This window comes from Pristiophorus japonicus, chromosome 10, assembly GCF_044704955.1.
Source record: "Pristiophorus japonicus isolate sPriJap1 chromosome 10, sPriJap1.hap1, whole genome shotgun sequence".
Taxonomy (NCBI): Eukaryota; Metazoa; Chordata; class Chondrichthyes; family Pristiophoridae; genus Pristiophorus; species Pristiophorus japonicus.
The window spans coordinates 138,194,145-138,216,012 of NC_091986.1; the positions used below are offsets into that span (position 1 = coordinate 138,194,145).

The 21,868-nt window shown below is 43.4% G+C and overlaps 1 protein-coding gene across 1 annotated transcript in view; it reads right to left on the reverse strand.

Moving 5' to 3' along the window:
- The window catches only part of LOC139274809 (beta-galactoside alpha-2,6-sialyltransferase 2-like), a 119,365-nt gene extending 102,076 nt beyond the window's left edge, over positions 1-17,289 (reverse strand). The window contains exon 1 of the mRNA XM_070891501.1: positions 16,347-17,289. Coding sequence (XP_070747602.1) covers positions 16,347-17,289 — 943 coding nt within the window. The remainder of the gene's footprint in view (positions 1-16,346) is intronic.
- Positions 17,290-21,868: the final 4,579 nt, after the last annotated feature.

Here is a 21,868-nt window from a genome sequence, read left to right on the forward strand (position 1 = left end):
GGCTCACCACTATCGGTTTGCTGAGTATGTATGCAAAGCCTGTAACATGAAGGGCCACCTCCAGCGTATGTGTAAAAGAAATATGACTCACTGTCGAGCAGAGGAGTCGGTAGATGACTTTGAATCCAGCGGGGAGTATGATGATTTGACCAGAGAGGCAGCTCAGCCCAAGAAGAAGTGTATGGAGTGTATACCTGCACCACCGATTGTCCTCCAGTGAAGATGGAAGTCAAGATAAACGGCGTTCCAAACTTCATGGAAGTGGACACGGGAGCAAGCCAGTCAGTGATGAGCCAGGGTGCCTTCGAGAAAAGATAAATGACCCGAGCTGGTTCCAGTACAGGAAAAGTTGCGCACCTACACCAAGGAGCTGATCCCAATCCTTGGTAATGCGGATGTAAGTAGAATCCATAATGGCGTGCTGCACAAGTTACCTCTGGATTGTTGCAGGTGATGGCCCAACGCTACTCAGAAGAAGGTGGATGGGGAAGATCTAGTGGAAATGGGAAGACCGCTTCACTCCAGCAATCGGTGTCCCCCGTGATCAGAGGCAGAACAAAACCTCACCTTCGCTTGGGCCAGGCACCAGAGAACAGACCATGGCAGGACCTGAGGCACAGACCATTCATCACGACTGCGTGGCAATGATCCGACCGGAATTACCTAAAAGTACCTTCCCGACTCTGGTGGCAGGACTCCTGGGGAGGAAGATCAAATTCACAGGCACTCTTGCAGCTTTTGTGGCAGAATCGCGGGAGAGAAGGCAGTTGACCTCGAAGACAGAGGCAAAATGGTGTCCCTGCTGCAGCGAGGTGCAGTGTGGCTGAAAAAAAAATGGCCGCGGCCAGACCACGAGGTGCAACGCTGAGGGACCAACACGTGGTGTCTAACAAAGCATTTGATTGGGGTGAAGCCAGCAGGGTTCTCTTAAAGGAGACCTGCAACCAACTGAACTTAAAGAGACATTGTATGCATGGCAATCAATGTAACAAACCGATTAAGATTGTGAAACATAGAAACATAGAAAATAGGTGCAGGAGTAGGCCATTCGGCCCTTCTAGCCTGCACTGCCATTCAATGAGTTCATGGCTGAACATGCAACTTTAGTACCCCATTTCTGCTTTCTCGCCATACCACTTGATCCCCCTAGTAGTAAGGACTTCATCTAAGTCCTTTTTGAATATATTTAGTGAATTGGCCTCAACAACTTTCTGTGGTAGAGAATTCCACAGGTTCACCACGCTCTGGGTGAAGAAGTTTCTCCTCATCTCGGTCCTAAATGGCTTACCCCTTATCCTTAGACTGTGACCCCTGGTTCTGGACTTCCCCAACATTGGGAATATTTTTCCTGCATCTAACCTGTCTAAATGCGTCAGAATTTTAAACGTTTCTATGAGGTCCCCTCTCATTCTTCTGAACTCCAGTGAATACAAGCCCAGTTGATCCAGTCTTTCTTGATAGGTCAGTCCCTCCATCCCGGGAATCAGTCTGGTGAACCTTCGCTGCACTCCCTCAATAGCAAGAATGTCCTTCCTCAAGTTAGGAGACCAAAACTGTACACAATACTCCAGGTGTGGCCTCACCAAGGCCCTGTACAACTGTAGCAACAGCTCCCTGCCCCTGTACTCAAATTCCCTCGCTATGAAGGCCAACATGCCATTTGCTTTCTTAACTGCCTGCTGTACCTGCATGCCAACCTTCAATGACTGATGTACCTTGACACCCAGGTCTCGTTGCACCTCCCCTTTTCCTAATCTGTCACCATTCAGATAATAGTCTATATCTCTGTTTTTACCACCAAAGTGGATAACCTCACATTTATCCACATTATACTTCATCTGCTATGCATTTGCCCACTCACCTAACCTATCCAAGTCACTCTGCAGCCTCATAGTATCCTCCTCGCAGCTCACACTGCCACCCAACTTAGTGTCATCCGCAAATTTGGAGATCCCCTCGTCTAAATCATTAATGTACAGTGTAAACAGCTGGGGCCCCAGCACAGAACCTTGCGGTACCCCACTAGTCACTGCCTGCCATTCTGGAAAGTATCCATTTACTCCTACTCTTTGCTTCCTGTCTGACAACCAGTTCTCAATCCATGTCAGCACGCTACCCCCAATCCCATGTGCTTTAACTTTCCACATTAATCTCTTGTGTGGGACCTTGTCGAAAGCCTTCTGAAAGTCCAAATATATCACATCAACTGGTTCTCCCTTGTCCACTCTACTGGAAACATCCTCAAAAAATTCCAGAAGATTTGTCAAGCATGATTTCCCTTTCACAAATCCATGCTGACTTGGACCTATCATGTCACCTCTTTCCAAATGCGCTGCTATGACATCCTTAATAATTGATTCCATCATTTTACCCACTACTGAGGTCAGGCTGACCGGTCTATAATTCCCTGTTTTCTCTCTCCCTCCTTTTTTAAAAAGTAGGGTTACATTGGCTACCCTCCACTCGATAGGAACTGATCCAGAGTCAATGGAATGTTGGAAAATGACTGTCAATGCATCCGCTATTTCCAAGGCCACCTTCTTAAGTACTCTGGGATGCAGTCCATCAGGCCCTGGGGATTTATCGGCCTTCAATCCCATCAATTTCCCCAACACAATTTCACGACTAATAAGGATTTCCCTCAGTTCCTCCTCCTTACTAGACCCTCCGACCCCTTTTATAACAAAATGTTGTTGCAAGATGTCGGTACCAGTCCTAATGTAAAGAACAAATTGTTGTTGCGAGATGTCGGGAATAGAGTGTCCCCAAAAGTAGCAAGCAAGCGAATTCGGGAGGGTAAAGGCGCTGATCCTGATGCCCTGCCCCAGGTGTCCTCACAAGTTATAGGCCAGCGACCTCAGGAGGGTGAAGGCGCTGATCTTGATACCCTGCCCCAGGTCTATCCCACGCTGCAGGCACCGGATGGCACTATTTGCCACAGACCCGTAAACGAAAACAGCGCCAATACATGCAGTCGGCCGCCATTGCCCACCAACCGGGTGGAGACGGCGCAGCCCCCAGACCCAGTCGCTACCTCGGCCATGTCCGGGAGCGAAAGGTCAGAACCAATGAGTTTCCCAAACGGGACCCGGAACAGCCAGATTCCCAACACCGTTAGAGAGCAGGCAGAAGATTCTGTAGCCCTCAAAGGAGGACAGGGAGGCCACACACATCTGTGGCTCTGCCCACCACTAGGCAACAGCAAAGGCCTTGAGTCCCGGCTAGGTGAGTGAACCAAGGCCACCCCGCTAGCAGGGTACGCAGCACCGCTATCAGATGACTAGGACCCCGTCCGGTTGCTCTGGAACCTGCGTCCTCGCATACCTGTACTGCTACCTCAGTACTTACCATGACTGAACCATGAATGCAATCTACCCAATCCTGGCGCATGACCACAAAATGTAACAAATGTAAGTTACTGAACCAAGGTGTCACGATACAAACTGTAACTTCCTTTCTTTGTACTTGCACTGTGTCTGATCAGATATGTTAATGTAACGGGCCTGCTGCATGATCGCGCTGGGGGGAGGGGGGGGGAAATGGATGTATGTTGCCATGGACACACACATGGATCACACCCAGAATCCACTGGAACCCCCACTGCATCATCGAACCATCCAAATTGGTAACCACCACCCAACGTTGTGGCAAAAGGACTTGGGGGTTAACAGGGAGAGAGCCAACCCAAAGCACAGCCAAGGTGCAAGGGCTATTTGCACTTAAGTCTGGGGAGAGCTAAGCCAGAGCACATAGTGCAAAGTAATCGGCACAAAGGACTTGGGGGAGAGTGATGTTATATGTGCAGACTATAGATATACTCTCTGTGTAGTCACTGTATAGTTGCATAAGATGGAGACTTGTTACCTGATGTACTATCAATAAGGTTTACACTGTGTATATAGTTGCTGGCATCACTGCAGGGTGCAACTGGTGGAGACCGGTGTTTTCTGCCCCTGTGGCAGAGGCTGTCCACCAGAGGGCACTGCGGTGGGAGACCCGAGGGTCACCTGCATAGACGTGCAGGGCCCAGTATAAAAGGCTGCCCACCATGCTTGTGCCTCACTCTGGAGTTACGAATAAAGGACCAAGGTCACTACAGTTTGAGTACAACACATTGCCTCATGGAGTCATTCATAAGTACATTACAGACATAACAGCTCTATGCACCAGAGTTCTGCTCATGTATCGCCCCATCCAATTATCCAGTTGAATTTTGTACTTGCCCCAGAAGTGCCCACTCATTTGCGCTTAATTATATGAATTAATCTTCCATGGAAAGGAAAATCAGACGGTGTATTTAACTGGTGGCCGATCTAGCGCCACCAATTTTTCACCCAGAAAGTGGAAATTACCCCCAGTGAGTTTCTCCACTTTACTTATGCTTGTTGGAACAAAAGGAAGATAAATAGTGAAGGGATGGCAGGAAAGTTAGGCTCCATTAAAGGTGAACTGCACCCACCTGCTGCTACTTCTCCCACCCATGATTACAGGCAGGGGTGTACCTACTTGGCAATCACTGTACAGAACTGGCCACACAAGATTCAGGTCAGCAGACTGCCAAGTGCAGAGCTGTGCCATCTGTTGGAGCGACATGCACCATTTCTGCGATAGTCTGCTGCACTCTCCAGTCCTCATTGTCGGCCTCCGTCCAGGCAATGCCATACTATGGAAAGGCTGCCTTGGAGTGCCAACTGAGATCACACTCCTTGCTATCACTTCATTTCACACTATGTCTGCTTCAACGGTTATCAAGCGGGGCTTGGTGTGTTGAACTCCTCCAACACCTGGCCACAGTCCGTTTCCTGTCTCCACATTTATCGTGCCAGCCACTCGATTTTTCCAGGCTGTTTTGTGAATCAAACAATCTTTGCAAAGGCTGAATTATTCATCAAAAAATATTATCAGACTTTGCTATTACCACCAACATTTTTATCTCCATAAGTGTGAGGCCACAGCTGGAGTACTGCGTGCATTTTTGGTTTCCATATTTACGAAAGGATATACTTGCTTTGGAGGCAGTTCAGAGAAGGTTCACAAGGTTGATTCCGGAGTTGAGGGGGTTGACTTATGAGGAAAGGTTGAGTAGGTTGGGCCTCTACTCATTGGAATTTAGAAGAATGAGAGGTGATTTTATCGAAACGTATAAGATTATGAGGGGGCTTGACAAGGTGGATGCAGAGAGGATGTTTCCACTGATAGGAGAGATTAGAACTAGGGGGCATAATCTTAGAATAAGGGGCCGCCTATTTAAAACTGAGATGAGGAGGAATTTCTTCTCTCAGAGGGTTGTAAATCTGTGGAATTCGCTGATACAGAGAGCTGTGGAGGCTGGGTCATTGAATATATTTAAGACAGAGATAGACAGTTTCTTGACCAATAAGCGAACAAGGTGCTATGAGGAGCGGGCAGGGAAGTGGAGCGGAGTCCATGATCGGATCAGCCATGATCGTGTTAAATGGCGGAGCAGGTTCGAGGGGCTGTATGGCCTACTCCTGCTCCTATTTCTTATGTTGTTATGTACCTTTAAGTGGCCACATCCCATCAAATGTACCCATCACCAGTTGTAAGCAGTCCTTTAAGGGCTGCTTATGCATAATTCCTCACTTACCTGTGCCCAGCAACCTTCCAAAGCCTGGCCCAATATGGGCCAGGATTTCACCCGCAATGGTCGCAACATTGCACAAGCCAGGATCCCGGGAGTTATGCAGGGACTGCGTTCTAGCACCGACCCACCAGAGTATGCAGAGTCACTAAGAGTGCGCATCATTTGTATGGGACTGGTAGGTGCCTGTGCCACTATGGGTGCATCTCGAGCAATCTCCAGTGCTATGCTACCCAAAATTCCAGCTGTCCAGGGTTGTTAGGTATGCCTACCCTTGAAGAAGTTATTTCTGCATCTTCTTACAAAGGGGGACAAAATAAAAAATAAGAAAAAACTTCTTATCTTTGGGGAATCCAGGCTGCTTCCTTGACTTGGACCCTCCTGGTGGGGCTCATCTGCAGTCTTTTGGAGGCCAGTACACCTCATCTCACTGGGCATACAAGCCTCCAACCTTATATCAGGTCCCACAGAGGTCAGGGAAGCTGGAACTGTTGCTGGTGGAAGTCTCCACCTCCAACTCTGGCTCCATCCCCCAGTAGCGACATTGATCTTGTAAGCTGTAGACAGAGTCTATATCCCTTACAAGGCTGAGTGGGAACTTCTAGTGTCGGCAAGGACCCAGTGTATCCAAGTTCTGGTCTATTTCCAAGCCTTTTGCGGCACACCTGCCAGAGTTGCAGCGGGACCGAACAATTTTGGTCCCAAACCATGCATATGAAGCTGTCTTGACAAAATTAGGCAGAGTCAGTACACTAACAGTCAGGAAGATACACCGTCCAACTAATGCCTAATTGGAGGTTCAATAATAAATCTGCCCACTTGACCCCATTCTGGATCTAACTGTTTTGCCTAACTGTTACATTATCAGCTATTAATTGGTAAGGAACTGTTTATAAATAATGATACATATACTGATAGAAACATAGAAACATAGAAACTAGGTGCAGGAGTAGGCCATTCGGCCCTTCGGGCCTGCACCACCATTCAATAAGATCATGGCTGATTATTCACCTCAGTACTCCTTTCCTGCTTTCTCTCTATACCCCTTGATTCCTTTAGACGTAAGGACCATATCTAACTCCCTCTTGAATATATACAATGAACTGGCATCAACGACTCTCTGCGGCAGGGAATTCCACAAGTTAACAACTCTCTGAGTGAAGAAGTTTCTCCTCATCTCAGTCCTAAATGGCTTACCCCTTATCCTTAGACTGTGTCCTCTGGTTCTGGACTTCCCCAACATCGGGAACATTCTTCCTGCATCTAACCTGTCCAGTCCCATCAGAATTTTATATGTTTCTATGAGATCCCCTCTCATCCTTCTAAACTCCAGTGAATACAGGCCCAGTCAATCCAGTCTCTCCTCATATGTCAGTCCAGCCATCCCAGGAATCAGTCTGGTGGACCTTCGCTGCACTCCCTCAATAGCAAGAATGTCCTTCCTCAGATTAGGAGATCAAAACTGAACACAATATTCCAGGTGAGGCCTCACCAAGGCCCTATACAACTGCAGTAAGACCTCCCTGCTCCTATACTCAAATCCCCTAGCTATGAAGACCAACATACCATTTGCCTTCTTCAGCGCCTGCTGTACCTGCATGCCAACTTTCAATGACTGATGTACCATGACACCCAGGTCTCGTTGCACCTCCCCTTTTCCTAATTTGCCACCGTTCAGATAATACTCTGCCTTCGTGTTTTTGCCCCCAAATTGGATAACCTCACATTTATCCACATTATACTGCATCTGCCATGCATTTGCCCACTCACGTAACCTGTCCAAGTCACCCTGCAGCTTCTTAGCATCCTCCTCACAGCTCACACCGCCACCCAGCTTAGTGTCATCTGCAAACTTGGAGATACACTCAATTCCTTCATCTAAATCATTAATGTATATTGTAAATAGCTGGGTTCCCAGCACTGAGCCCTGCGGCACCCCACTAGTCACTGCCTGCCATTCTGAAAAGGACCCGTTTATCCTGACTCTCTGCTTCCTGTCTGCCAGCCAGTTCTCTATCCACGTCAGTACATTACCCCCAATACCATGTGCTTTAATTTTGCACACCAATCTCTTGTGTGGGACCTTGTCAAAAGCCTTTTGAAAGTCCAAATACACCACATCCACTGGTTCTCCCTTGTCCACTCTATTAGTTACATCCTCAAAAAATTCCAGATTAGTCAAGCATGATTTCCCTTTCATAAATCCATGCTGACTTGGACCAATCCTGTCACTGCTTTCCAAATGTGCTGCTATTTCATCTTTAATAATTAACTCCAACATTTTGGCCACTACTGATGTCAGGCTAACCAGTCTATAATTACCCGTTTTCTCTCTCCCTCCTTTTTTAAAAAGTGGTGTTATATTAGCTACCCTCCAGTCCATAGGAACTGATTCAGAGTCGATAGACTGTTGGAAAATGATCACCAATGTATATACTATTTCTAGGGCCACTTCCTTAAGTACTCTGGGATGCAGACTATCAGGCCCCAGGGATTTATTGGCCTTCAATCCCATCAATTTCCCTAACACAATTTCCCACCTAATAACAATTTCCTTCAGTTCCTCCTTCTCACTAGACCCTCGGTCCCCTAGTATTTCCGCAACGTTATTTGTGTCTTCCTTCGTGAAGAGAGAACCAAAGTATTTGTTCAACTGGTCTGCCATTTCTTTGTTCCCCATTATAAATTCACCTGAATCTGACTGCAAGGGACCTATGTTTGTCTTCATTAATCTTTTTCTCTTCACATATCTATAGAAGCTTTTACAGTCAGTTTTTATGTTCCCGGCAAGCTTCCTCTCATACTCTATTTTTCCCCTCCTAATTAAACTCTTTGTCTCCCTCTGCTGAATTCTAAATTTCTCCCAGTCCTCAGGTTTGCTGCTTTTTCTGGCCAATTTAAATGCCTCTTCCTTGGATTTAACACTATTCTTAATTTCCCTTGTTAGCCACGGTTGAGCCACCTTCCCCATTTTATTTTTACTCCAGACAGGGATGTACAATTGTTGAAATTCATCCATGTGATCTTTAAATGTTTACCATTGCCTATCCACCGTCAACCCTTTAAGTATCATTCGCCAGTTTATTCTAGCCAATTCACGTCTCATACCATCGAAGGTACCTTTCCTTAAGTTCAGGACTCTAGTCTCTGAATTAACTGTGTCACTCTCCATATTAATAAAGAATTCTACCATATTATGGTCACTCTTCCCCAAGGGAGCTCACACGACCAGATTATTAATTAATCCTCTCTCGTTACTCAAGACCCAGTTTAAGATGGCCTGCTCTCCAGTTGGTTCCTCGTCATATTGGTGTAGCAAACCATCCCTAATGCGCTCCAGGAAATCCTCCTCCGCCGTATTGCTACCAGATTGGTTAGCCCAATGTATATGTAGATTAAGGTCACCCATGATAACTGCTGTACCTTTATTGCACTCATCCCTAATTTCTTGTTTGATGTGAAACATTGCTACTGAATAAAATAAGGGGACATACATTAATGCTCATAGTGTCCAATTAAAAAATGGTATGATGGAAAAACTTTAAGGGAGCACCTTCCAGGACTGGAACTACAGCCTAGTTTCAGAATAGCAATGGCAAGAGTAAGTAAGTAAGTTGTCTCCCCGCCATGCCAGCCATGAATAATACTCATTAAGAAAGACCTCATAGATCACTTACATAACAAGTGTACATGCTCCAAATGTAATTCACAGTATCAATCATTTTGAGATATTTTGGTGATTTGATAAAGCGTTTAAATATTTTCGGTGGGAGTAAGCACATGGTGTGCCTGCCACAGCTGGGGGAATATTTGCTACAACACTTTACCAATAGTTTTGAAATTGCCGGTTTTGAAAAATGGCTGTTTTCCAAACCAACAATCGTATGTATAAGAAAAATTGCCAGTTAACCCCATTTCCCCCTCCCCAATCATTAGCGACACTTGGTGCCAGGATGCACAGGCACCCCTTGTGCCCAGCACTGCTAGGATGCAAAGGATAGGAAATACATTGTATGATGTATTACTTTCATTTGCATGTCATCATAAAACACCTGCTCCCACTTCAATCAGAATTGTTTACAGGTGCAGAAAGGTGTGTGGACCCAGCTTAACCATTTCACGTTCTTGCCTGCCCAGGTGACAACAGTAACCTGAAAGAAAATTTGGTCCCAACACATTTAAGTGTGATAGACAGGTATAATATAAAGCGCCTGACAAGAAATGTAACAGGAAGTGCGTGCCATACGTAAGACTTTTAAAATATTATGTGTAGATCCTATGGCATTACTCATGGTGAACTGGAGAATATACAGTATTATAATAATATGGTGTTGTACCATATAAGCCACACAATCGGTGCTACTGCCATACTAGGAATGAATGTCAAATTCTATTCTTACTACATTGTATTCTGGGAATTTTACTGGTTATTTAGCAATCAAAGTCTGCGGGTCAGTTCATTTATTTGTGGAAACCATAAATAGATAGTCTTTATTTTATATATATATATTCCTTTGCCTATTTCATGTAACTGTCTCTATTGCTTCCTCCCCTTCCACTCCCTATCCACCCTGGACACCCAATATCCCAACCTTTCGGGTTTCCCCGATTATGCTAACTGTGTAATCTCTCTCATGTTTTCCATAATTTCCCAGCACTTTCCCGGCTCCTTCAAGATTAGATTGGATAGATGGGTGAAGGAAAAGGAAACAAAGAGACATGGGAACAGGGTAGGTAAATGCGATTAGAATTATTTGCTCGTATAGAAGGTAACACTTTCTGTGTTGTAACTTCTATATATTTTTATGGATGAATTTCTCTGAACCTCTTCAACCCGACTTCTACCCATGTCACAGTAAAGAAAGACTTGAATTTATATAATGCCTTTTACGACCACCGGATGTCTCAAAGCACTTTACAGCCAATTAAGTACTTTTTGGCATGTCGTAACTGTTGTAATGTGAGAAAAGCAGCATTACTAAGATTGCTCTGGCTAAAGTCATGAATAACATCCTCTGTGACATTGATAGTGGTGTGCAAAGTCTTCTTTATTCTCCTCAATCTTTCCGCAGCATTTTACATTGTTGATCACGCTGTTTCTCCACCACCTCCCCCTTATTGATTAGTTTCATGTCACTGCCCTTGTATGGTTTCACTCCGACCTATCATCTGGATGCAGCCAGCATATTTTTAATGATAGGATCATTTCCTCCTCTGTGTTATCATCTCAAGTGTCCCCCAAGGATCTATCCTTCACTCATCACTTACCTGTTGCCCCTCAGTCTCATGATCCACAGACATGGAATCAGCTTTTATATGGAAGCTGTTGATACCCAGCTCTACCTCTCCAACACTTCTCTCAACCCTGTGACCACTTTGGTCCTGTCAGACTGCTTGTCCAAGTCTTGGAAGAATTCCAATTTCCTTCAGAAATACAAAAGCCACAGTTTTTGGTGTTCCCCACAACACTGTTTCCTTGACATTCCAACCTCTCTGGAGCAAGAATTGAAGCCGACACCTTCTGAGTCAGATACGGGAATGCTGCCACTAAACCAAAGGTTCGCTCCACAGATATAGATAATATTAAATAATCAGTGGTACCTGGACCTTCAAATGGCTAAGAACTATTTGTTTAATTCCTGAGGCAACTCACTGTTCAACTACTTGAGCACATACTGTAGGTCGGCACTCCAGTGCAGGATGCATTCCAAGATGGCGGATGGGATAGCAGCTCCCTAGGGAGCTCTCCCCGAACAAGTCTTCATCTGACCATCTGATGCCATCTTCCACCTCTTTCTCCCTCAAACCTCTCCCCGCTCACTGTCTAAGCCCCCTCTGGTCCTAACTCCAACCCTCAAATTACTCTAAACCATGCTGCAAGGGCCCACTGCCTATCCCCCACCCCCCAACTGTCACCTACCTTCCAGGCCGACTTCCTAGCTGCCAAGTCCCTCCAGTTCTCGCTCCCTACGGACGACTCAACTACTCCAACCGACTCACGGCGATCTCAACGATGGTGAGCCCTCGACCAGCTTCAAACACAGGTTTGGGCCAACCTAAGGCGCGAGCCTTCCCTCCGGGTCTTCATCCATCGGCGACGTCCGGGCCTTCATCCATCGGTGACGCTCGGGCCTCCCTTCATCCATCAATGATGTCCTGGTCTCCCTTCCTCCAACGACACCTGGCCTCCCTTCCTTCAACGACACTGTGGCCTCCCCCCAGCTGCTGGCCCCACTCAACGGCGGAGTCTCTGTCGAGCACATGGTGTGCACAATGGCTGTGGTCACTCTGACCTCTCCTCCTTCCACAAAATGAACCTCTGACCTTCCCAATACCTGCCCTCTGCCAGGCCTCAGATCTCATACCATCTCACCGAAGGGCGCTGCTCAGCATCGAGCTTACGGTCCGCATCTCGCCGTAGACAACTAGGCTCATACAGCAGTGCCTGGTCTTCAGTCGTCTTGGACTCCGTTGCCACTGGACCAAGACCATGCTCAGCTAAGCCTGCATGGTAGCTGGTGTGCAACGGCCACCCCATGTTAAAAGAACTCACGCACAGGCATCTTCCACCCTTGAGTATGAAGTTCTGGACCTGGAACGTCAGGACCCTCATGGACAGCTCCACCAGCAACAGACCAGAACACCGCACCACCATAATTGCCCGGGAACTTAGACGCTTCGATGTCGACATTGCTGCTCTAAGTGAGACCCAGCGGGTAGGGGAAGGCCAGCTACCTGTGACAGAGATTGTAATTCCCGTATTTGACTGTTCAGTCACCTAAGAACTCACTTTTAGAGTGGAAGCAAGTCTTCCTCGATTTCGAGGGGCTGCCTGTGATGGATGATGCAGTACTAAGGGAATACTGCAATGTCGGAGGTGATATCTTTCAGATGAGATATTAAACTGAGGTCCTGTCTGCCCTCTTAGGTGGACGTAAAAGATCCCATGGCACTGCAGTCCTCGCTGCTTAAACTGTCCCCATTTATCCGGGACCCCATTGCTCATTACCAGAGGCCTCAATTACAAAGGTGTCACTTAAACCACATTAAACCGGCCGCCGACTAGTTTTGGGCAGCTGAACAGCTGTTCGTACCTCGTTAAAGTGCGATTATCTGGCATTCATTATTGATGTTTTTCTGATCGATTAATCTTAGTGAAATCAATCCCTTGTAACACATTTTCTGTCTCATTATCCAATTCCGTAGGGAAAGCTGTAAGGGGTTTATGTGAATCATTATTCAAGCTTTGTCAATTTCATACCTGCCGAGACTTTGCTGGACTCGGGGTGTCTGGAGTTTTTGAGGTGCACAGCTCCCACTGTACCACCGTATGAATGGGTCTCTCTTGTCAAGACATTTAAACAGTCAGTATTAGATTAGCAATGTGCCGCTTACCCGTACCGTATATACGAAGCATTACACATCTTTTAACCAACATTAAGGGTGAGTACGACTTTTTAAACAATAAAGCAACAAAATGTGAGAGATAAAGGAATAAAAATATATGGATCAGGGGGCAGTTGGAAGAATTTAAAATAAGAATAAGTAAAATAGTGATGAGGATGTGTTGAATCTCCTGACTTAACGAATGCACCAAATCGCTGGGAGAAAAGGAGCCGGGAAAATGCTGGGAAATCACGGAAAACCTGAGAGAGATTACATAGGTAGCATAATCAGGCAAACCGCCATGACTTTCTTAGTTACAGTGTCCACAACGTACAGCGAACTAATCGTGGTGATACCAACGCACCTGCTATAAAATGGTGGGGCATGTATTTCGAAGAACAGGAGAGTTCTCCCCAATGTCCTGGCCAATATTTATCCCAAACCAACATCACTTTTTAAAAAAACAGATTACCTTGTTATTATTACATTGCTGTTTGTGGGATCATGCTGTGCATAAATTGGCTGCCTTCCTACATTACAACAGTGACTACACTTTGAAGTGCTTTGGTTTGTTTGGAGGTCGGGAAAGGCACTATAAATTACTTCTTTCTATAAGTGAATCCTACAATCCACTATCTCCACTGACCATGTTCTCTGTCCATTGCTGATTTATACCCTCTTTTTTTCCTATTTTATCGTTGCTGTTATATGACACAATTACTAACAAGTAGAGGAAGTATAATATTTACGAATATGCAGCAATTTAAAAAAAAACTTCAATTTTCTTCTGTCTGTCCATATGCAGCAGACAGGGTAAACCGGATGAAGTGGGGAAACAGCTGTGTGGGGACATGCAGGGCCGTATTAACCATGTGACAGATGGGGCTGCAGCCCCAGGCCCATCAAAGAACAAAGGCCTACCAAATAAACGTAGGAAAAAATATATAAGGCCTCCCATATAGGCTAAATAGAATAGACAATAAGAGAGGTAAAACAAGACTGAAGAAAATATTGTTTATTGGCCTAACATGTATATATCCATTTTTGCAGAGACAAGATAGTTACTATTTATCTGTTATTATTTAACTGTTATTATATAATATATCTAATATATAATATATGTTAATATTATAATATATTATAGTATAAGGCCACCGTAGTAATTTGTTATTGGAGCTAAAATTCCGGCCTCGCCAGGTCCATAAGATGTGCGCAAAAGTTGGTTTTCGGGGCGCAATGCACATGCGCTGAAAACCGGCTTTTCTGATCGGTCAAGATTATTTCTTGACAGATCCTCTGCATTCCCAGGAGAAGGACATTTGTGTGGCAGAGATTGGGCTATTTGCCCATATCTTGCCCAGCGAATGTCCTTCAAACTTTTATGCCTGGTAAAAGCAGGCTTATAGCCAACTTTTATCAGCACAAGAGTTTTAAAACATAGATAAATTAAATTTAAATACACATTTTTATAGTAAAAACATTAAGGTAAATTTATTTTTAACACTATTAAAACACATTAACATTTAATTACATTTAATTTCAATCAATTTTAAATATGTGAGGTGTTTTATTTATTTATTATGCTGTGTTTGGGTGATTATGGGGTTTTTCTCATTGATAATAATAGGAACTTGGACAACCTGAGTTCCCATTATTATCAATGAGAATACTGCATTGTGATTGGTGGTTCAGGCCCTTGTGACTCCAGCTTCTCTGTACGTACCTCGAAGACTGGTCCCCATGCGCTACACAGTGAATCTAGGCCTCTGACCGGGATCCTATGTTTCTCCAAGACCAACAGGTAGATTCGTAGATTTTTTTCGGGTCGGAGACTTTCGTACGAAGGAAGCCTCCGACCTCAATTTTAGGCCCATTATATTTATGCAGTCGATATATATGCTTTCATGTTGAATATACTGGCCTATGTTTTCATACTCAGAATCAGAATCATATACGTAATGTAATGAACATGAACAAACATGACTATAGGCCCATTTGGATCAGTTTGCCCCAGGCCCATCAGGCCCTTAATCCGGCCTTGGGGCATGAGCTGGCCCATGGGAGGGAAATAATCGGCAGCGAAGTTCAGTACGAAGCACAATGTAAGAAACTGGTGGGATATTTATATCAAATTAATACTGAGAACTGTATGAAAGTAGAAATCTGAAATAAGCACATTTCCCAAGCAATTAAACCAATTCACTATGATTTTTTGGTTCATTTATTTGTCTTTCTTTTTTTCCTCTAGCATTATAATTCACCACCACCCTTACTGGAAATGCCACTATCGGCCAGCAGGAGGCGAAACCTCAATAGTGCAATCTGGTTTCATACAGGTGGTACATTGAATTGTATCTGAACTGGGCTACAACAATCCGATTGCATTAGTCGACTTTATGCCACTGTCCCACTTTCAGAGCTGTGAGTTGTCTGCATGTATGGAAGACACATGTCTCTATCACAGTCAAGTCTTACAGATACTATTGCAAAATTTCATTCCACATCAACCAGTCACAATAATATGTCCACATGATCATTCCCATAGAATTTGGCACAATAAAGAACTGCATCTGTGAGTCCCTCCCCCGCCCCCCGCAATGACTCCGAGGTTTACAGACCAAGAACATGCCATGTTTGTTCTGTAGTCTGTGCTGTTTTAGTCTTTCCTCGTACAAGTACTAGTTTCAAGTACAAACAGCGGGAGGAGTGTACAACAAAGCAGGCACCCCACCCACCCGTCCCTTCAACCACCGGCTGTGACAGGGTCTGTAGATCCCACATGGACTCATTAACCACCTTAGAACTCATGTTAGTGTGGAAGCAAGTCATCCTCAAATCCGAGGGACTGCCTAAGAAGAAGAGTCTTTTCTAGCTAGATTGGCAATGGGGGCACAACAATTGATTCTCGTTTGCCCTTGGAAAAAGAGTAAATGAATGAGCTATGATTCCTGCTCCAGATTGCTAGATGAAAATAGGATTGGGATCAAGCATGGTGGCCCCATGGAAAAATAGTCCACTAACAATCATGTTCCAGGCTCACACAAGAAGATTGGTTGCTTGGCAATATAGTGGAGGATTAGCACCCAAGGACCCTATTCCAACATGAGTAGTTACATTCAGAACAGAATTAAAAGAGAGAAAAGTGTAAAACTTGTTTTAGTGAGAAACACACAGATGCAACTATAGTTAGGTCAAGTTGCCCTTTCAATAGTTCAAAGCAAACCCTTTTCATTCTCATCATCTTTGATTTTTCAAATTACCCACTTACCCTTTATACACAAAAATTATTGCTTTGCAAACTATAAATTTCACTCAATAACACAAACTGCATTTTAAATGTCAAAAATTCTGTTCCTACCTATTTCTTCTCCCAGGGAGGAATTCAATATTGCACCAGCAGAGGCAACTACAGCACAATTTCTGAATGCCTGTGAGTTAATCCTGATCTTGTTCAGGGGAATTTGGGGAATGTGTTTTTTCCATCCAGGCGTAGAAAACGGAGCCTCCTTCCCATCAAGGGTTCTGAGTTTGACATTATTTTTCAGCTCACAGAGAAGTTCTTCTCCAATTATCTTTTCAGTTCCCCTTTTCCTTTGAAAGTGCACGCCATGTCTGTTTTCATTCATATAGTCCTTCATAGCTTTCTGTAACCGAGGATTCAGCATCTCCGATGAAATATTTCCGTTCCACAGTTTGACAAGCACTGAACTGGATTTTGAAAACTGCAAGTCCTCAAGGTCTATGGAATCTAGACTTTCAAGTAATGGGTCTACTGAATAGCTTGATTGTTTCTTATGTTTCATTATCCTTTTGCGAGGCTTAGACTTAGCATCTTGAATATTTGTTTCTTCATAGGTATTGCCATCCTTAGTAATAATTTTAACTATCTTATCCAACACCCTGTTTTGAATTTGCCACTGGCCACCGATCCTCCTCTTCTTCTTCTTCACTCTTTTCTTGACTTGAAGTTCACCATTTTCCTCCGCTTGGGTCCATTTTAGATTTTGATGAGTCAAAGAATCTAAACGCAATGAATGCACAGAATCTTCATCATCCTCAAAGAAAAGACTACTTTCTCTGTGACTAGCTGAGACCTTTGGATTTGGGAAGGCACCCATAATGACTCTCTGTTTACCCTGTACGGGGAAGAGCCTTCTTGTCTCAGTGTATGTGAAAGAGCTGGCTGGACGCTCATCTGTTTTGAAGTCTGTGAAATATGTAAACAGCAGCAAGAAGACGAGTGCCCATGCCAGTATCCCAATCAGCACTAGCTGCTTCCACTGCTTGGTCTTGGCTTTCATTGTCCAAACTGCACCAAACTCCTCTTGGATTCAGCACAGCTGGAGTGTGAAAAAGCCAGCTAAAAAAATAAAATAAAGGACAAATTTGATTAACAGAGAAGCATCACAGCGAGAAAAGTAAAATGTTAGCAAGTCAAATTTATCTTATTTTATTTTAAGGAAGGAATCTCTCGCAACATCGCTCTTTTAGGGGGGCATTGCCATAATTTCCCAGGATGAAGAGAAGCCAGAAAAACATAATTGTCATCAGACACAAGGGATGCAATAATGTCCTCACGACAAAATGACACATTGGCACAAATTCCAATAACTGATGCAAGTGTTTGCCAAACACTTTGCAATAGAGATTGTACACTTTAAAAAGCACAATTACTGATTTGTATATACATCTTTGTGGGGAGGTGGACAAGGTAGCACTTTTGGAGTAATTATGCAGGCATGGATATTTACCAATGCAGTGAATTTAAGCATGAATTTATCCACATAGAACTTGGTAAGCTATCTAAAAGACACTTCCCACAATGCAGCACTCTCTTAGTACTATACTGAAGTGTCAGCCTAGAATTGTGCTCAAGTCTCTGGAGTGGACTTGAATCCACCACCTTCTGACTCATAGACAAGTGCTACCACTGAGCCACCAATCAAAAATGCAAAACAAAAGTTAAATGACCTTAAAAGACAGTCAGGACTGAAGATATCCCACAACTAGTCAATAAATAAAAAGCAAAGTACCAAAAGGCAAAAAGAACCCATTAAAAGGCAATCTTTACCTTGAGCAAAGAGAACACCCAAAACAAAAGGCTTCTTGTTTCTGAATAACTTAATCTGCAATCCATATGCAATGTCATTCACTGCATGGTAATCAATATCACTTTATACAACACTTTTGAAAATGTTAATAGATACATATGAAGTAAAATTACAGTCCATAAATTTTAACAGAAAACAGAGGTTCCATAGAATATACAGCACAGAAACAGGCCATTTGGCCCAATCAGTCCATACTGGTGTTTATGCTCCACTTGAGCCTCCTCCCATCCTTCCTCATCTAACTTTATCAGCATAAACCTACATTTCCTTCTCCCTCTTACGCTTATGTAGCACCCCCTCAAATACATCTATACTATTTGCCTCAACCACTCCCTGTGGTAGCGAGTTCCACATTCGCAAAACTCTCTGGGTAAAGAAGTTTCTTTTGAATTCTCTATCTGATTTTTTGGTGACCATCTTAAAATGATGGCCTTTAGTTTTGTTCTTCCCCACAAGAGGAAACATTCTCTCTGTGTCTACTCTATCAAAGCCTTTCATAATTTTAAAGACCTCGATTTGGTCACACCTTTTAAAGAGAAAAGAAACCCAGCCTGTTCATCCTTTTCTGATAGGTATAACCTCATATTTCTGGTGTCATCCTTGTAAATCTTTTTTGCACCCTCTTCTGTGCCTCCTTATAATATGGCGACCAGAACTGTACACAGTACTCCGTGTGGTCTAACCAAGTTTCGATACAAGTTTAGCATAACTTCTCTACTTTACAATTCTATCCCTCTGGAAATAAACCCTAGTGCTTGGTTTGCTTTTTTAATGGTCTTTGATGTGTCGCTACTTTTAGTGATTTATGTATTTGTATTCCCAGATCTCTTTGCTCCTCTACTCCATTTAGATTCTTTTTTTCCGAATAATATGTGACCACCTTATTTGTCTTACTAAAATGTCAGACCTCACACTTATCTGTGTTGAAATACATTTGCCAATTATATGCCCATTCTGCAAGTTTATCAAGGTCTTCTTGTAATTTGTTGCAATCCTCCTCAGTATTGACGATCACCTCCTCCCTCCCCACAATTTGGTGTCATCCACAAATTTAGAAATTGTATTCTAAATCATTAATATAAATTATCCTTGCCTACTCTCTCTGTTACCTCTTCAACAAATTCAATGAGGTTGGTCAAGCAAGACTTGCCCTTTTAAAATTATTATATTTTGGTCTCAAGATGTTTTTCTATTTTCTCCTTTAGTAGCGATTCCATTATTTTTCCTACCACTGATGTTAAGCTGACTGGTTTATAGTTCCTGGATATGTTCTATCTCCTTTCTTAAATATAAGTATAATGTTAGCTATCCACCAGTCCTCTGGTACTACACCTTTTTCTAATGTATTATCAAATATGTTTAATAGCGCCTCTACTATCTTTTCTCTAGATTCTTTTAAAATACCCAGATGCAAATCCGGCCAGACCAGGGTTTTATCCTCTTTGAGTTTGATTAGTTTATTTAATATTTCTTCTATTTTTATTTTAAATGCGGTTATATCATTTCTAATTTCATCTTCCGATGTCATGTCCATCTGATCTTTCTTCCTGGTAAATATTGAAACAAAGTAATTATTCAATATTTCTGCCATTTTGCTATCACTGCCTGTGATTTTGTCCTGTACATCCCTTAATGACCCTATTCCCATCTGACTTTCCTATTTTTTATGTTCCTGCAGAATATTTTACTATTCAGTTTTATGTTCCTTGATAATTTAATTTCATGGTTCCTCTTTGCCTTCCTAATTGGTTTTTAGGGTTAGGGTTAGGGTTAGGGTTAACCTCGTCTCTTTGTATTCTCCTTTGCATTCTCTCCCCTGCTGTCCATGTACTTAGTGTATGCCTTTCTGTACCCTCAATTTTCCCCTTATGTATTTATTCATCCTAGGTGTCTCATTAGTGTTTAGTTTGGAATATATTTTTCATGGACTCTGTTGAACACTGTTTTATAAATGTTCCCCATTGCTGTTCTACATCATTGTTTGCCAACATTGTTGTCCATTTAATTTTTTCAAGTTCTATTCTCAGCCCCTCAAAAGCTGCTTTTCTCCAATCTATTACCCTGGTCTTTGTCATACTTATATCCTTCTCAATTATTATCTTAAAGCACATTATATTATGGTCACTATTGACAAGATGTTCCCTTAATTTTACTTAGCTTATCTGCTCATTACTAGATCTAGTAGTAAATCCTCCCTTGTTGGGCTTCTTACATGTTGGGTTAGAAAGGAGTCCTGTACACATTGTATGAACTCCATTCCTTTATCCTCTTCTGGTCTATTAATTTGGGAGTAGTTGAAACGCCCTATGATTATTATTCTATGTCTTTTACTCATTTCCCTAATTTGTTTGCATATTTCTTCCTCCACCTCCCTTCTACTATTAGGTTGTCTGTGTTAGTGTGATTGATCCGTTATTATTTTTAGCTAATTCTACATGGATTTTAATTCAGTCTTACTGATGGCTGCATCACTTTTTTCTACTGCCATAATGTTATCTCTAATAAGTTCAGCTTTTCCAGCTTCCCTATCTTTTCTCCACCTTTTCTAAATATCTTATACCCTGCAATGTTTAATTCTCAGTGCTGATTTTTCTGTAGCCATTTCTCAATAATCCTTACTATAACTGGTTTCTCTCAATGTATTATTGCCTCCAGTTCCCCTGTTATATTATGGACACTGTGTGCATTGCTTTACAGACAGTTAACTCACTTTTAACAGCAGTTCCCCTCACTTTATTTTCAACCGTCTTTTTACACTCCTGTTCTATAAAGCTATTTATTCCCTGGACATTTATGTCCTCCCTTAGTCTGTTCTATGCTCTCCTTTCCTATTTTATTTATATTTAGGCTTGTTTCTAATAGATCCCCCCCCCCCCCCCCCCCCGCCCCTGTCATACTAGTTTAAAGACCTTGCCATCTCCCTATTTACCCTTTCTGCTTGGGAAACTGGTCTCATTCTGGTTCAGGTGGAACCCATTCAGGTTCAATCTAATGAAATCTATCTTTTCGGGGAAAAAATTAGTCACACATAATTTTTATACTCATATCTTCACAGTTGATTTACCTACATCTTACGCCACCAATGACTTTTCAGGGGATGAAGCCATCCCAGTTTCTGAGGAGTGGGCGGAAGATGACTCCACAGTCTGTAGTGCAGGAAGGTGTGAATTCTGAAAGTTTACCAGCGCCAACATCTCAGGAACAATGAAGAGTCCAGAAGAAGTGAGAGGAGGAAGGCACCTCCCGGTCAGGATCCCTCGCAGAGTCACCTCTAAAAAAGGTGCAAGACATTGCTCGGGCAAGCTGGAAGAAAGGAATAGTTACATCAGTCAAAATGAACAGTATCTGGATTCCTGATGCCCCTCCCCAGTCATTATTCAGAAATAATAATTAGTCCCTGGGCAGACCTTTCAAATGTTTCCAATTGTGCAAGATGTTCCAGTTTCATTGTTGAGAAACCTAACTTTACATTGTTGAAAGTAAAGTTAAAATCCAATACATGTAGAATCATAGGCCCCAAGTTTCGTGCCGCGGTAAAAACGGCGCACCTCCGAGCTGGGCGCCTGTTTTTCGCGCCGAAAACTGCACCTAAAAAAGAGTCCAATATTCTCGAGCTCCTTGGAGCTCGATGTCTGCTTGGCGCGGCGCGCTCATCGCAGCAGGGGGCGGAGCCTAACACTCGCGCCAATTTTCTAAGTAGCAGGGGGCGGGTACAATTTAAATTAGCCTTCGTGGTGCTAGCAATCCTGCGCGTGCGCGTTGGAGCGTG